Source organism: Oppia nitens, unplaced genomic scaffold (genome assembly GCF_028296485.1).
Source record: "Oppia nitens isolate AA-2021 unplaced genomic scaffold, nextdenovo-longstitch-racon4-pilon3 scaffold4_pilon_pilon_pilon, whole genome shotgun sequence".
In the NCBI taxonomy this organism is placed as follows: domain Eukaryota; kingdom Metazoa; phylum Arthropoda; class Arachnida; order Sarcoptiformes; family Oppiidae; genus Oppia; species Oppia nitens.
The window spans coordinates 779,941-798,578 of record NW_026533232.1 but is presented as its reverse complement, the minus strand read 5'-3'; the positions used below and the strand labels follow the sequence as shown (position 1 = coordinate 798,578).

Sequence of the window (18,638 nt, the reverse complement as noted above, 5' to 3'; positions counted from 1 at the left end):
TTCATACGCGAAGCTATTATACATCAACACCAAAAACGCGATGCCGACCTCAAGTCTACATATGAGGAACCGGTACAAGTGATTACTACAGCTGACAACCACCAACCGGTTGTCTCATCACAAAGTCGACCAACTTTCACATCAAACGATACCGAAATACTTCAGACTATTATAAAGTATGGTCGAAAACTCACTATTATCCCTCCAAGTCTAGTATATTCTCTACTAGAAACATCTCATGACAACAGTGGTCATCCTGGCATACGGATAACCACTAAACAAATTAAAATACAGTATCATTGGCCAAATATGATACATGACATTAAAGAGTACGTCAAATCGTGTCCAACATGTCAATTGGTTAAGGTATCCAATCATGCAACCTATGGTCAACTACAACCATTGCCTACTCCCGATCAACCGATGAAACTAATTGCAATGGATACTATGGTCATGGGTAAAGAGACAAACGGTAATCAATACCGGTATATACAAGTTGTAATTGATCACCATTCCCGTTACGTGTGGACAAAAGCTACACCAACAAACACTTCATCTGCTTGTATATCATTATTGGGCGACATAATTAAAATAACCGGTTGTAAACCCGACTCTCTGTTAACCGATAATTTCAAATCGTTTAAGTCTAAAGACTTTTACAGATTTCTAACTAAACACGATATCAGACATCTCTATACATCCACATATCATCCGCAGTCTAATGGCACGAATGAGCGAGTAAACAGAACCATCAAAACAGGATTATCAATGGCATTAGTGGCTAATCCGCGACGCAAATGGACAACTTTGCTCAAGGAAGTCACTATGAACTACAACAACACGGTACATACAGTAACCGGTTTCTCGCCAACATTCCTCATGTATGGAAATGACAATCATAATACGCGAGTGGAACTAACGGATGCTAGAAAACAGGCCAAACATAATACCGACCAACACAAAGCCAAAGCTAAAGTAGCCTACGATCGTCAGCACAAACCGATTGACCTAAAAGTCGGACAACTCGTCAAACGTCGCATTCCATCTAACCATCCGGATCTCAAGAAACTGTCCGCAAGATTTGAAGGACCATTCATTGTCATGGCTATCCCAGGACCCGTCAACGCTTCTATACAACAATACAACCGGTCAACTGATCCATTCCTGGTCCACGTCGGTCAACTCGAGCCATACTACCTCCGCGACCAGTCTTAAAGCGCCGGGGAGTGTAGTGAATATGCTTTTAATTAGCATAAATTTATTGAAATATTTTTATTACCTTTTAGTTTTGCATTTATTTTATCATTTATTTGTTTATCTATTATTTTGCAACTATTTTTGGATTTATATTTCTATTTTCAAATTAGACCCTAAACTATATACAGTATTTTATTACCCGATTCTCTGAACAACCGTTTGTTGCCTCCAATCTATTGGCGCCGACCTGACAGTTATCTGCCGCTACCACTAACTGTTCAAGTCATTCAATTTAGCCAATAGCTACCCGTCCTCTCTCACACAACCGGTTGTCAAAAAAGATCTATAAATACTGTAGGCTTTTACACTTACATTGGACAGTAAGACAGACAGTCATACAGACAGTAACTACATATCGCATACTAAGCGCATACTGACCTCTCAGTTAGCCTACTACTCAATATAGAGTTATACCATTACTATAGCACTCAATACATGTGCTCTACAATACTGTACTTCAAATCAAACCATTGTATTCAATCAAATATTAATTGTGTTTAACTAATAAAAGTACTATTAATTGAAACTGTGTCTTAACTACCATTCATTCACTGCTATCACCATTACTGTCCCAACCGATCGTTGAAGATATATCAGGAATCTCAAGACATCTCAACCGGTTGTTCCCAACATTGGCCTACAGTTCCACAATCAAGTAAATCAAGAGATAGGAAGACATCATCGGTACGTACGGATCAACTCCTGCCTTACTTCGGCACCACAACTGCAAGTGATCATCATATATACCACTTGATTGGTCTCATAACGACCCTTCAGGTGATAACATACTAGTGGTTAAGTAGATAACTGGTTGTAGGTCTCATACCGACCCACGCTAAACAACCGGCGCCTCCTTAATCACCCTCTAGTAGTGATCTGATCTCAAACCAGACACTACAAATTTAACAAATATCTAAAAACAAATTATATATAAAATTTTATATAAAAATAAATAGATGACTATTATGGAAATTTTAGTGCTAATTTTTTCGATAAATATTTTAAAGTTAAATTATTTTTTTAAAAAAAATTATTGCTTAATATTAAAATAAATATTTATTTAATTACATTAAAATATTGTATAAAAATTTGTTATATCTATCTATCTATTATTATTTATAAATTTGTTTAGTAGTTTTATAGAAAATTGATATTGATAGAAAATAAACATAATGCTACAAAATAAACATTATTATCATAAATAATAATAATTATTATTATTTAATATTATTAATACATTATCATAAATAAGTATTATAAAAATATTAGTATTTTCAATATAACTTTACATTACATTTTTTTGCACAGTTGTACTAAAAGTAAATATAAGTTATAATAGATTTTTCATATTTAATATAATACTGTAATACAAATATAATTATCTATTGATTTTGTTTGTTTGATAAAAATGTATAGTTATTGAATAATAATATTTGTCATTTATATATCATATATATATTGTAGTATAATATATCATATTTACTGATTGAATAGATTTTTATTTAATAAATTGTAGTTAACACACATATATATAAAAATATTTTATTATTAAATTATTTAGCTATAATATTATTAAATTTTTTTAAATAATCTCTATTATAATTTAATTATTATTTTTTTGTAATTATTATGAATCTATTAATATCGCCTATAGTACTAGCATTGGTGCTAATAGTATTGATGGTTAATGGTGGACAGTTAGCCTATGGTTATGGCGATAATCAACGGGAGACAATCAATAACTATGACTATCAAAACACCAACACCAACACCAACAATGATAATAATTATGTCAACAACAACAACAACAATATAGTATCACCGGATACGACAAAACCGATGAAAATCAAACTGATTGGCCGTAAACTGAAACTTAATTACATGGAAATCAAGGGCACCGGTCGATTGGATTCGGGCGGTTTGGCCAACCAGTTGTTTGAAAAGTTGGCCGAAAAATTGCATTTCCGGCGCCGAAAACGGGCATCGGGTATATATATATATTTCTAGATAAATGTTTTGTAATAATAATACTATATATATATGTTTTTTGGGATAAATATGTTTTTTTTAATAAGGCGATAGTTCAATGCTAGGACAGGCGGATAAAGTTTGGCAAAATGTCAAGAGTCGGGTCAAACAGGCCGGCGATTTGGCCAACACTGCCGTCAAGACTATGTCCGATAGGATCAAAGACAGTACAACTGGTTAATTGGTTTTTTAAATACATATATTATTTAGTTTTAGGTTTTAGTTTTTTTATCACTAAAATTTATTTAATAATAATTAATATATTGTTTTTATTTCAAAAACCCGAAAAAAAATATTTCTGTTTCTTATTTTTTTTATTGAGCCATAAAATTATTGATTTAATTAAAATTTAAAATTTTTAATAAATTTGCATTTCAACAAAATAATGTTGTAATATTGTTTTAGTTGTTGTTGTTAATAATAATAATATAAATATAAAATAAATATATTTATTACATGTATATTGTACTGTATTTTATAATATTATTTATTATCTAAACGGTTATTCAATATAAACAAAATAAAATGTTTATTAAAGATTTATTTAATAAATATTTATTTACAATAAAAAAAAATGATAGCAATATGATGTCTTGTGCTTGAAATCTATAAAATTAATTTATATATAATTTATAAAAAGATAACATTTTTGGTATAATACAGAATATAATATGAAGATAAGTTAAAATTAATTATTTTAATTTGATATTTTATCATAATTTTGATTACAAAACACATATAGTATACTTATATCATAAAATACTTATTTGCACTCAATTTTAATAAATATAGTATAGTATTAATAATATCATATATCATAATAATAATTATTATTATTATAAAAATAAAAATAATTTTTAAGTATAAATAAGTATATTTTTGAATGTTTATATAAGTTGACAGTAAAACTTTACAACAAAAATATTTTAAACAGTTATTAAAATAATTATTGTATTAACAATAATTAGGACAAAAAAAACTAAAATAAATTTTTATTAATAAATAAAAAATAAATATGAGTTCCCAACAAACCAGTGATTACGAGCGAAACCGTAATAAGTGGTCGCGAGGACAGACACCCGACGATATTATCGAAATATGTCGTCGACTTTGCGGTCAATATTTAGGCGGTATTTGGTCAGAAATCAACGACGGTCGTCGTCGTCGGCCGCACCTAACTGTCAGGCGAATTACCGGCGGGTTTACCAATCAAATGTATTATTGTGCAATCGATAACAATAGCGACAACAAAAGTTGTCGCCGACAACTGGCCAATGATACGCCGACCGAAGTTGTGGTCAGACTTTATGGTAAAAAATGGATAGAGAGTAGCGGTAGTTGTGTCGGCGGCGGCGGCAGTGATGGTCATAATGAAAGACTCAACGATATTGTTATCTATTTAATGGCATCGAAAAGAGGTTTGGGTCCAAAACAGTTAGCTTTTTTCGCCGACGGTTCCATTGAACAGTTTATTAAAGTATTTTTAGTATTATTATTATTATAATTTGAAAAATAATGTTTTAACTTAATTATTATTATTATTAATTTTTTAACAAATCAAAAGTTACATACTTTCGGTCTCAGCGAACAATCCCAGGACCGTTATGTCTGTCAATTGGCCGGACTGTTGGCACAGTTTCATGCGATGCCGGTACCCATTGCCCGTACGGGCGATTGGTTTCGACAGTTTGTCGACTCGCAGCTAACTAAAGCCAATCGGCTGTTCCCGTTGGCCGATATGTTTGTCCGGTTAGATACCAAAAATCTGATGACTGTTGACCTCAAGAAAGAGTGCCAATGGTTGCACCGGTGTTTGGCTGCTGTCAACAGTCCCGTAGTGTTTGCTCACAACGACTTTCGCGGCGCTAATGTTTTGGTACACGAGTTGGCCGACGACGACGGCGGCGGCGGATGCGATACTGATGGACAGCAGTCAGTAGTCGATCGGCAATTGTTGACACTATGCGACTTCGAGTACTCGTGCTATGGCTACCGGGGCTTTGATTTTGGTGCCATTTTCGAAGACTGGGGCCGAACTGAGACCAATAATATCGGCGGCAATGTTTCAGATGAAACACTGCGCAAGTTTATGACCAGTTATTTGGACGAATCGGTTAGAATCGGAGGAATGGCCTACCGGGAGGACAGTATGGTCAACACAGTTGACCATTTGGTAAGGGAGGCCAAAGTGTTTTTGATGGCACAGCAAATGTTTTTCATAATGTTTTGTTTGGCCACCGAAGAGATGCCGTATAATAAAACAAAAGACCAGATTTTGGTAAATATATTAATAAAAATATTTTAATATATTTTAATTAATTTAATTTTTTTATATATATATTATAATTATTAATAAAAATTATGTGTTTTTATTTTTAATTTTTTTTAGCAAAGAGGTGACCAACGTTTAGGTTATTATCTTGAATTGAAAAACAAATATCTTAGTGAAGGACTTATCAAATAATTAAAATAATTAAAATAGTTATTTAAAAAAAAAAAATTATTACCATTTTTTTTGTTATAGTAAAATATTTTTAATAAAATGATACATTAATAAAATGTAAATTTATTTATTTTTTTATTGAGAAAATTTAAAAGTAATTAAAAAAACAAACAAATTATTAGTACAATATATCTATTAATATAAATAATAATTAATATAATTAATATATATATATAGAGAGAGAGAGAGAGAGAAAGAGAAAGAAAGAAAGAGAGAAAGAAAGAGAGAGAAAAAGAGAGAAAGAAAGAAAGAGAGAAAGAAAGAGAGAAAGAAAGAGAGAGAGAGAGAGAGAAATACAATTAATTATATAAAAAATAACTGTATATTTAAGTTATATTTCATTTAAATTTTTTTTGTGGTTATATAACAAAACTTTTAATAACTGTAATATTGATGTAAAAAAATAAATAAAGTTTTATCTAACAAACAAATGGGACGTATTTTATTGATAACACCAATACAGCTGATAATAAACAGTTTGCAGACAACACAACACAACAACACATAAGCAATGAGTGGCCAAACAACACGTGTTGCCGCCGCCGATAAAAACCAAGCGGTAATCGTACCGAAACTCAGGCTAAACGATGGCCACCAGATGCCGGTCATCGGTTTGGGTACCTATAAGACCGGTGATATTGAATCGGTAATTCGTACGGCCGTTCGTTGCGGTTATCGGCACTTTGATTGCGCCCACATCTACGGCAACGAAGCCGATATTGGCCGAGCACTTGGGGCGGCCATTGCTAGCGGCGAAGTCAAACGTCAGGATCTGTTTATTACGACCAAAGTCTGGCCCAATTGGTTTGCTTCGGGCCGACCGACACGCAGTGCTCGTGAATCGCTGGCCCGATTCGGCGATGGTATCGACTATCTGGATCTGTTGCTTATACACTGGCCGACACCGTTTGGCCAGTCGGACACCGAGTTTTATCCGCTCGACGCGAACGGTCAAGTAATATGCGACGAAACTATCGACTTGCGGGACGTTTGGCGCGAGTTTGACTCAATAGCTGCGACCGGAATCGCCCGATCAATAGGTGTATCAAATTTTAACTCACGACAGTTGCAATCAATTTGTTCGGTGGCCAATACTAGACGCCCGGCGGTCAACCAAATCGAAAGTCATCCGTATTTGTCAAACGATCGTCTTATAGACTATTGTCGCCGTCAGGACATTGCCGTAACAGTGTATTCACCGCTCGCCCGAATCGGCTATCGAATTGAACGGTCACCTCTGGACGAGCCGCTGATCCGGACGTTAGCCGACAAATATCGGGTATCGCCGGCACAGGTATGCATCCGATGGCAAACCCAACGCCCCGGAGTAGCAGTCATACCGAAGAGTTCGTCGGAAAAGCGATTGTTGGAAAATATCAATGTTTTCGGTTTCGAGTTAACCGCCGATGAGTTACGAGGATTGGCCTCACTTGACTGTAATCTACGTACGGCCAAACACGACCATTTCGGTTCCGATCGGCACAAGGAGTGGCCGTTTGCCGATGAATATTGATTGAACAGTACAGTACTTTATTAGAGATCAGTGGAGGGGGGAACGGTAGTAGTATTAGTAGGGAAACAGTCTATTTTAAAACTGCCACAAAAAATAAGACAATTGTGCCATAAATTAGGATTTTTTTTATATAAAATTTATATTTTATTAAATTAATTGTTATTTTTTAATAATATCATAATTATATATATATTTATATAATTTTTTGTTTGCTTTTTGTTAAATGACTGTTTAGTTATTCAAACTATTATTAGTATTACAAATGCAAATATAATTGAATAATACTGTATATGTTTATCAATAAATTATTTTAGTTTTTAAAATATTTTTAATTTTTTTACTGTAAAATTTTTTATATTTAAAAAAACTAACATAAATTATAACAATTATTATTTTATAATATACCTCAAATAAAATAATAATGACAATTATTTATTTATTTTTTTAAAAAATATTTTTATTTATTAAAATAACAAAAAAATAAGATATATTTTTTAGATTACGGGTAATATTATTTTATTATATATTTTACTATAATTTTTATTAATTGAATGTTAGTAATTATAATAGTAATAAAAAATATATATATTTATAAGCTTGCAATTAATTTTACTGTAAAATTGTATTAATTTTTTTATTAATATAAATTAATTTTTGCTATCAAATAGATAGAAAACATTTATTATAATAATATAGATTATTATTATAGAATCAAAATAATAATATATAATTATTATAATTAAAATTTTATATATTAGAAAAATAAATATTATTTTAATTATATTAAAGACTATTTTTGTCAAACAAAAATATACTGTATAACACAAACAACAAAATATTATAATAATGTTTTATTAAAATAATTAAGTAAATTATTTCTTATTTATATAAAAAATTTTATTCAAATAAATAAACTGTAAACTATTTTTTTAAATATAAGTTTTATTATTTATTTATTTAATAAGCATTTGATTTATGTTTACTTTATTTATTTTTCAGATATACTCAGTATATATACACGTATATTGCACTATAATTAATAATATCCTAGATATTTTTTTAAAAAATATAGCTACATAATAATGTAAATGATTAAACTTAACTTAGAAAAGTAAAATGTATTATAAATCTATTTTTTATTATCGTTATCAATAAAAATAATACAAATGATAAGATAACACTAAAACAAATAGAGAGAAAAAACATATTTAATATATTGTATAACATATATTAAATATATAAAAAAAATTATACCTAGTTTTCAATTGTAAATATTAACAATGAAAATTAAAAAAAACATGAAACATTGAAATTACTCTAAATGTATTTAATATAATAATAATAATAATAATATACAAATAAAAAAATCATGTTATTTAGCCACCAATTGTCTATAAACTGGTTCAACTTACCAGTGACCACCACCACCACCACTATCATCATCATAGTCTACATAAGCTCATTGATGATACCGACACCGACCTATGCCTACTGTCACCGTGAATGGTGCGATACGGATACTGTACTGAGAATACCGGGAACCTATTGTTCAACTAATGGTGATTGTTGGCACAATTCAACCAATAGTGTTTATGTGGATAGTCTATGCTATTGTCAACCAAATTATAAGTACAATCGTTTGAACAGTTGGAACGGCTGTCAGAGATACTGGTGTCAACAGAGACCGCACCGGTACTCGGATTGTCGACCCCATCACGACTACTACAGATACTGTGATCGTACGTTCGGTCAGTGTCGATGCGAACGGGGTTATCATGAAAGTCCGTCATTTGATGGCATGCAATGTGTTAGTATATACAAGTAGTAGTAGTAGTAGTAGTAGTAGTAGTAGTAGTAGTAGTAGTAGTAGTAGTAGTTGTTGTTGTTATTATTTTTTTGGATTAACTTATTGTTTTTTGTAATCACATTTAACATACACACATATATATGTAATCACATATATAGAAACCATTATAGATCTATTAGACAACTAATATTGTGTTGCTATTTATATTACTAAATTATAATCTAACTATTATTAACCATTTATATAGTTAAGTTATACTATTTGAGTATTATTTATGATAATTTAATTTCAATTATAATACACTTATAGAATATATCTATAGTTAGTTATTTTTTTTAATTTTAATTATTCTAATTAATTTATAACATATAAAATATCTACAGTATATACCTGTATATATAATTTATATCTAATAATTTATTTCAATTTATTGATAACTTGTTTTACCTATAAATTTTAGGCTACAATGTCTGACATTTTTATGTAATTTTTTTTGTAAATTAATTAATATTTTATTTATATAATAATATTTATAGATTGAAGATGGCTTTGACCACGACTGGCGACATCGTTATGATAATGATTATGATTATCCATATAATGATAACAACTACAACAGCACCGGTAGTGTTAATGGTAAATGGTATGCTATTTCAGGTGCCATTTTTATCATAGCAATAGTAATGGCCGGGATATTTGTTTTTGTAGTTGTCAAACACAATTCATAGACCCATTATTTTCATAGACATACTGTATTTTTTTATATAAAAAAAACTTTATATAACTTTTTTAACACTTAATATTTATATTTCATAATTGTTAAGTTGACCCCCTCCCCCTCCCCCCATCCCTATCAATTTTTATTTCTACCTATACCTCCTCCTCCTCCTCCTTATTCACAAATCATTTATAATAGTTGATCCAAAAAAACAAAATAAAAATAATTTTTTAAAAATTAAGTTTTTTTATATATATATAAATATGTTTACTACTGAATATAATTTATTATAAGCTTTTAATATATATTATTTTTTTAAAAAATTACAATATATTATTAAACATTATAGTATATATAATTATTAAACAAACAAATAATAATAATTAATTAGATAACATCGGTAACTGTTTTAACAATAAGTTTATCTTTAATTTGTTGTTCACTAATTAGTTGTGAGTTTGACTTAAAAATAATTGATTTTTGTCCGTCAAATATAAAGAAACCGTTTTCCATAAATTGTCCGCTAATTTCTGAATTTGGTCTAAAATCTAACAAAACAAACGGTGCTATTGTTTCCGATGATAGACTTATAATAAATGTTTTATCATTGATTCCCCCTTTTTTGACGTCCAATACTTTGATATTAGGTTTAATTAGTTTTGAATTTTTCGGTTCCGTTAATAACATAAAGTTATTAGACTAATGAAAAAAATAATAAATAAAATTCAAATAAAATTAATTAATATAAAAAATAAAATAAATATTTATATATACTGTATATTACCTGTAATTTATGTTCAAAATTGTTTACTTCAAAACTAAGCAAACATTCATTTCTATTCAAACATTTCGATTCAGTTAACAAATCGACAATAGGTTTGCTGTAAACAACTTTTGCTGAAAAACTATCACTTTTGTAAAAATCTTTTAATTCATAAATTGGTTTATTTTGCGACCATTTATAGACTTTAATTGAAAAATTATAATCAATTTTTGAATAATAGTCATTGACTACGGAAACCTTTTACAATAACCAAAAAAAAATGATTTGTTAATAATATAATTAGCAATTTTTTTGGTAACTTATAATATTTATATATATATACCGATAAATTGTGTTTTATTTCCCATATGTAAATGTCAAAGTCATGGGGAAATAATGCGAGTTTTTCCCCATATGAAAAATATAGTTTTTTTAATTTGTATAATTAAGTGTTTAATTATTACCAGGGGTGGTAAAAATGCGAGTTTTTTACCATATGAAACTGTTAATTTTCATTTATTTTTTTTTGAATTCCATATGGGAAATATTGAACACAATTTTACGGTAAGTATATAATTTGAATATTACTTTTAGTTGATTATTGTCTTCATAGGGCACTACCAATAGATTATTGAAAAATTGTTTGGCATATGAATGCAATACTTTCCATTTGCCATTGCTTTCAATTGAAGCCCAAGTGGGCGCCTGCCATATATCATTCAATTGCCAATACAGGGCACCCATAGTATATCCATTGCCAGTCTGATCGTCGATATCACGATTTCGGCGATAAAATTCAGTTTCGCTTTTAATAGCCATCGCTTGTGTTATTTGCGATAAATATACAAAATCATTGAATCGATCGACGAGTCCATTGGACGGCATTTTAAAATATCGGGCTTTAATTTTTATGTAAATAAATAAATATAACAATTAATTAACTACTTTATATAGTATTTAAAGTATAAATATTTTATATGTGAAAATAACTTTAAAAAATAGAAATATTTTTCACTAAAATTTAACAATAGTTTAATTAAAAATTTTTACTTAAAAAAAATCAATATTTATGCCATTTATAAAAAAATATTCACTTTCTATAACTTTCTATAACTTTTCAGTAGTTTTTCAAATAACTGCCGACTATTTTATGGATCAATCTATTGCCTAAAAAAATCTCTTATATAATGATCAACACTAATATACCTGTGCTTCACGACTGCAACTTTAAAACTAAAAAATTTAAAACACAACTTCATATTAAAATGAAATGATTTAATAAAAATACAATTAGTTTTTTTAAAAATCTATTGGTGAGTCAAATAAGTAAATGCCGTAAAACTAAACTTATTTTTATATACATATATATACTGTATATATATATATATTTATAAAATAATAAACTAACCGCTCATCGTCTCAATCGATTGATATCCCAATAGATTTTGTTGACGGCGTTGAACAGCTTTACTCAATGGATATGTAAAGTCATTGTCCAGAAAAGCTTGGGATAAGGTTTCCAATGATGGATACGATTGAAACCCGTATTCAGATACAAACTTTCCGCTGGGAAACACTGTCCAGTTCCACAGCGGACTGTTATAATTATAATAATGGACATCACCGTAACGGTAGTCGTTAGCCGATCGACTGGATGTATAATTATCTTTGACTGATTGCAAACCATTTGATGGACTGGAACTGACAAACGGTCGTACCATTAGGTCTTCATTGTCGACAATAGTTTTAATATGTTTGATAAACATATTATAATAATCATCAATAAAGTGACTATTATTTCGATAAATTATTTCTTCAACATATTGAATCTCATTGTTTCCTTTTTTTAAAAAAATAAAAATAAAACAAAAATCACCTTGGTTAATTGTTTAATAATTTAACACAATGTATTATAATAACACAATAACAACAACAACAAAATTATGACCACCTACCCGACCAAATGGCAATAGACGGATGATTTTCTAAACGTCTCAATTGTTGACGTACTTCCAGGTCAACTGTTTCCAGATATTCCTGATTTGCCGGATAGGGAGCGCAGGCAAACATCATGTCCTGCCAAATCATAATACCCAGTTCATCGGCCAACTCGTAGAAATAGTCGGTCTCGTAGACACCGCCGCCCCAGACACGCATCATATTCATGTTGGCCTCCTTTGTCGACACCAATAGATGTCTGATATAGTCATCAGTGACAGTATCGAGTAGATTGTGAGCCGGTATCCAATTGGTTCCCTTTGCATAAAACGGTAATCCGTTTACTTCGAAATAAAATGTCAAACCTTTCGGCCGAATCGGTTGTTGTACTAAACGAATGGTACGGAAACCGATTTTCTTTGTCTGTGCGGACACTTCTTCAGTGTTGTAGTTGTCATTGTTGTCCACAACAGACACATTAACTGTCAATTTATATAGTTTTTGTGTATCATTTGCAACACCGTTGGGATACCAGACAGTTATGGGAATATTGTCGGGAATTTCGATATCAAACTTAACACTACACTCACCCATACTATTAGTTTTCAAAATGTGTCTTTGTTTAGTGATTAAAACATTTTCATCTAAACTAATATCAAACAATCCCATCAACTCGTGATCTGCTATCGACTCGAGAAATACAATCAAATTTAATGACCAACGAGTCATCGATTTGTTGACGGGTTTGGTATCCACTACTATATCCCTGACTATTGCCGTATCGTATACTTCGAGACCAATATCTTTCCAAATACCCTGAGTCGGGAACGATGGGCCCTATTTTCATCAAAAAAATTGTTAAAATTTAAAAAATATAAAAATAAAATGTAATTTTGCAATGAAAATACAAACCCAATCCCAACCAAAAGATGCGGCCATTTTGCGTATGAAAGCATAATTATTTGCGGTAACTAAAAAAATCAATTTTTTTTGAATTAAAAAATAAAATCAATTTATTATTCATTGAAACATAGACACACACAACAACAAAAAATTATATAACAATATAAAAAATAATATATTACTTGAAGGAATGGTATAATTATATTTTTGTTTAAAATCATTGTACTGTTGTCTAATATAGGCCGGTGCCGATTGAATAGCAATACGTATAGTATTTTGTCCCAGTTTTAGCACTTGTTTGACATTAAACTTATATCTAACAAATTGATTGTTTGTTTTGCCAATTAGTTTATCATTTATGAAAACATTGCTAATAGTATCGATGCCTTTGGCCAATAGGTTAACAGTTTTCTTGTTTAATATATTTGAATCCACTTTTATAATAATTTGTCAATAATTAAAAAAAAAATTAATGTTAATTTTTAAATAAGTGTTAATTAATAATTATGTATATTTATGTCGTTATAATAATGTTAAAATACCTGTAAATGTTTTCACAAAAGTCCAATTATCTAATGAAACCCATTGATAGTCGATATCATTATATTGTACGTAAATATCCTGTTTAAGTATACCCTCTCGTCTCAGATCTGAGTGTATACTTCCCGGTACTTTGGCTTTCAATTTGATTGCTTTAATTAGTTTGGGTGGAAAAAATAATGTCAACAAAATAATGTCAACAAAATAATGTCAACAAAAAACAAAATAATAATATTTCTGTAAATAATTACATAATTTAATTTACATAAAAACATTACATTTATTTTGACTAATTGCTTGCCAATCATTGCCATTAAGCGAAATAAATTCACCGCAAGTTTTAGTAATAGTAATAACTTTAATTATAAATACTACTAATAATAATATTTTAAAATTCATTTTTTGCTAAAAATTTATAGTTGTAATTTAAAATAAACTAACTAGGTTCTTTTAGGTTAACTTACAATTTATATAGTATTATTTATATAGCTATAGCATATCTACCAACCACTTAACCATGATTATAATGTACTATATAGTTAAAAAAATAAATAAAGTACTTAAAAATTATTATAATGTATTAATACAGTATATATGAAATTTATATTATCAATCAATCAATCAATCAATCAATTAAAACTGTACTTGACATATATTATATATATATATATATCAATTTTATTGATTAATTTTAATTTTAAAGATTAACTAATATAAAAACTAAAATGATAAAAATGTTAATATTAGTTAATATAAGTCCTTTGACCAATTTTAATGTTACTTATATAAAATATATATTAAATACTAATTTAAAATTTTGACTTATCAATATATTTTATACATGGTATATTTTATGTAATTTAATTAATAATTATTATTTTAAACAAATAAATAATCATGGTTAAAAAATATATGGTAGAACCACTATAATGTTTTATTATTTATTGATTCAAATTGATTAATTTAAAAAAAAATATATTTTTTTTTAATTATAAAATAGTAATCAACAGTAATCTATAATATAGATAAGTTAAAAAAATTTATATATATAATTCTATATATGTTTATTTACTATTATCATGGTACTTTTCATTGATTATAATAATAATAATAATATAATAAAATTTCACCATATAAAGTTAATCACTAATTATTATCGGTATATAAAAAGTTTTTTTTTGAGTACAAAAATAGAAAAGTATTTACACCTAAAATAATATAAAGTAAAACAATAGATTAATTATAATGTATTTTAAAAAAAAAATGATTTTATACTGTATTTAGTACATATATTACAGTTTAGTACATTTACTACATTAAGTACATTGTTATTCAGAAAACATTTGTTGTAATCAATTAAATTAGTACTAAAATTAATACAATAATTTTATATTCAGAACCAGGGTATATTTGAATTATACTATTAATTATTTATTATAATTTAATTTTGATTAATAAAATAGTTCAACTATTTTTTTAAAAAAATATATATATACTGTAAAAAATGTTATTTCGTATTACTAAACTATAAAAACAAACATATAATATTTTTATTAAATAATTAAATATAATTTAGATATTCACTAATCTTATAATGTAAAGTTATTATTATTATTATTATTTAAACAAAATTTAGATAAAAATCGAATTAAAAATAGCTTATGTTATTAAAAAAAATTACTATAATAATAATATTGTAATAATAATAATTTTAGTGTAATAGACATTAAAAATAATTTAATAAAAAAACACAAACAAACTAAAGTATTATATATATATATATATATATATATATATATATATATATTGCTAATTAAATATATGTTAAATTATGTGTATCCAAAATAAAGGGAATAATGTTTAATTTACACATTAATTGTTTTCATAGAAAATTATTTGTTTATTAAGTATTTAGTAATAAAAAAATTATTAGTTTATTATGTATTTAGTAGTAAAAAAAATTATTAGTAGTAAAATATTTTTTATTATTTATACAATTAAATAAAGCAATCATTGATATTTGTTTAATAAAAAATTTCACAAAAAATAACAATTATATATATGATAATTTGCTAAACATTTGATATTTAAAATTAATAACCAATAGTTTTATATAACAGTAGTTTTATTATTAATAAAAATAATTTGAATTTAACTAAATAATAAAGACTCTCATATTTACAAAAATAGTTATATAAATACTAATAGTAATCAGTTAAATGGCACTAACATTAACTGAGACAGCATTTGATCCGACAAAACCATTGCCACCCGAGCTATACCTAACTGGTGCGGACAGTCATCTCTACAGAATCGGTCTATCCCTTTACAAACCAGTCAACTATAACCAAAATAATAATAATCGTCAACTATTTTATCATCCAATACTAGTATTTATTGTAGTATTATTAGCATTGATTCGCAGTAGTATTTTCATAATCTATTATAACTGGTTTAATACATCTATTGAACTGAGACTACTATGGGGAGATCTGGGCTATTTTATGGGCGCCGGTATGCTTGTCAACTCAGTAGCTGGCTGTCTATCGATATTGTCACTGGGCTCGCAATTGGTAAACTTTTACAACTATTATTATACCGGTTATGTATGTACTAATCATCTACGGGTGCTTGAAGTAATGGCCGGTCTACGGCCACCGGTCACCTGTGGTCTCCGCGATAGGCAAACAATCGTACGATTCAGGCGACTGTGCCGCCAGTGTCTGCTAACGGCTCGTACGTCTACCGTAGGCATTGCATATGTAACATTTGCACTGGTAGCCGTATCGTTCAAACCGAAAACTACTTGGACACAGTTTATGTTGTATGCCTTACCACATGGCATTGGTTGGGTCGTATGGATACACTATGTGTTCAATATGCTAGTCTATCAGCCGGTCTACTATTATTTGATTACCACTTATTTGGAGTGGAAAATGAAAGCCAGAAACGATAGTATTAAACAAGTGCTTAAAAAAACTGATGGACCGCATAATGATCGCACCGTTAGTTCACATATTACCGGTGCTATACACGAGCTAAACGACATCTACAATGAGATTAGTGATTACAATAGCGGCTATTGGGCTAAAATTTTAGGTATCCTATGGATAACAATTGGTTCAATAATAGCATTGGTATTGAATATAATATTTATGGGCAAAACAGATGTTTTAATCGCTACAATTGTCAGCATATATCTCGTCAATTATATAACACTATTGTTGTTTATAATCCGTATATCAAATGATATATTTTACGAGCCATTGATTACTTATAATATATTGAATTCATATCTATGTTCACGCCATAGAAAAACATTAATTTTAAAATTTAAGGTATATATCATATAAGTATAAAATTTTCATTATAATTTGTTAAAAATAATTATATTAAATGTTATAACATTGTTTATCAGATATCAACACTTTTGGGTCGGATATCGCAACAAAAAATTGGATTTTATTGTTGGAAATTATTTATTATTAATAATTTTAGAGGCTATGAGGTATTGTATTAAATATAAATTATATACTGTATTCATTTTAATAATTACTTTTTTTAAATCTAGATTATTTCGATGATAAGTTTATTATGTATTAAACTTAATGATATAACTAAATAGCTAAAATATTATATTTATATAAATCTAATTAAAAATATATACTAATTTTTTTAATAAGTTCATAATATTGTAATAAAATTTATTTTTTTAAATGTAAGCATATGTTGAACTAATGTTAAAGTATAGAATCTATATATTAGTCTATACTATAGATAATAAAATTAAAGCAAATTAGAAAATATTATATTTTATTTATAATAATTCATTATTTCTATATAAAAAATTTTAAATATGAAATACTCACTGTTATATTGTAAAGTTGAAAAATAATAATATTTTTAAAAATCAAGTTATAAAATTAATTTTATAATTTGTAATTTGTAATAATAATAAAAATTTAATGTCAATAGTCATATCAATAAAGTAATAAAAATTGTTTATAAACTAAAATACTGTATAATTAAATATATGTTAAATTATTTTTATCCAAATAAGAAAATAATGTTTCAATTAAAAACTAATTGTTTTCAAACATTATTAGTTCATATATATATATAATAGTTAAATAATTTTATTACAAGAAAATATGAAATAATATATTTATTTAATACAAAATTTTATCAAAAACAACAATTATATCATAATTTGCTAAACATTTGATAATTACAATAATAAATAATAGTTTTATATATATAATTATTTTAATCTTAACTACAATAAAGTCCACATTTACAAAATAGTTATATTAATATTACACTAATACCAATATATTGAATAAATAAATGGCACTAATAATAACTGAGACAGTATTTGATCCGACAAAACCATTGCCACCGGAGCTATGGCTTACGGGTGCGGACAGTCATCTCTACAGAATCGGTCTATCCCTATACAAACCAATCAACAATTACCAAAATAATAATAATACTAATAATAATCGTCAATTATTTCATCATCCAATGCTAGTATTTATTGTAGTATTATTAGCATTGATTCGCTGTAGTATTTTATTAACCTGTAATAACTGGTTTACCACTATTGAACTGAGACTCTTATGGGGAGATTTAGGCTATTTTGTCGGTAACGGTATGTTGGCCAACTCA

At 27.9% G+C, this 18,638-nt stretch overlaps 5 protein-coding genes across 5 annotated transcripts; 4 read left to right on the top strand and 1 right to left on the bottom strand.

Moving 5' to 3' along the window:
* The first annotated feature begins 2,904 nt into the window (after positions 1–2,904).
* LOC128960017 (lon protease homolog, mitochondrial 1-like) lies at positions 2,905–3,521 on the top strand. Its single transcript, XM_054306079.1, has 2 exons — positions 2,905–3,244; positions 3,333–3,521. Exons 1-2 carry the CDS (start codon positions 2,938–2,940, stop codon positions 3,464–3,466), a joined length of 441 nt encoding a protein of 146 aa, XP_054162054.1. The 5' UTR covers positions 2,905–2,937; the 3' UTR covers positions 3,467–3,521.
* A 714-nt stretch (positions 3,522–4,235) lies between these two features.
* On the top strand, positions 4,236–5,749 carry LOC128959795 (choline/ethanolamine kinase-like). Its single transcript, XM_054305809.1, has 3 exons — positions 4,236–4,762; positions 4,850–5,563; positions 5,675–5,749. The coding sequence occupies exons 1-3, from the start codon at positions 4,301–4,303 to the stop codon at positions 5,747–5,749; spliced, it is 1,251 nt and encodes a 416-aa protein (XP_054161784.1). The 5' UTR covers positions 4,236–4,300.
* Positions 5,750–6,253: 504 nt separating this feature from the next.
* Positions 6,254–7,406, top strand: LOC128960015 (1,5-anhydro-D-fructose reductase-like). The gene has a single exon (XM_054306077.1). The coding sequence runs from the start codon at positions 6,300–6,302 to the stop codon at positions 7,299–7,301; it is 1,002 nt and encodes a 333-aa protein (XP_054162052.1). The 5' UTR covers positions 6,254–6,299; the 3' UTR covers positions 7,302–7,406.
* Positions 7,407–8,653: 1,247 nt separating this feature from the next.
* On the top strand, positions 8,654–9,976 carry LOC128960016 (uncharacterized). The gene is made up of 2 exons (XM_054306078.1): positions 8,654–9,108; positions 9,645–9,976. Exons 1-2 carry the CDS (start codon positions 8,671–8,673, stop codon positions 9,834–9,836), a joined length of 630 nt encoding a protein of 209 aa, XP_054162053.1. The 5' UTR covers positions 8,654–8,670; the 3' UTR covers positions 9,837–9,976.
* Positions 9,977–10,213: 237 nt separating this feature from the next.
* On the bottom strand, positions 10,214–14,284 carry LOC128959794 (beta-mannosidase-like). The gene is made up of 9 exons (XM_054305808.1): positions 14,272–14,284; positions 13,973–14,122; positions 13,613–13,864; positions 13,440–13,498; positions 12,545–13,364; positions 11,998–12,429; positions 11,178–11,488; positions 10,611–10,847; positions 10,214–10,525 (listed from the first exon to the last, which is right to left on the bottom strand). Exons 1-9 carry the CDS (start codon positions 14,282–14,284, stop codon positions 10,214–10,216), a joined length of 2,586 nt encoding a protein of 861 aa, XP_054161783.1.
* Between the last annotated feature and the right edge of the window lie 4,354 nt (positions 14,285–18,638).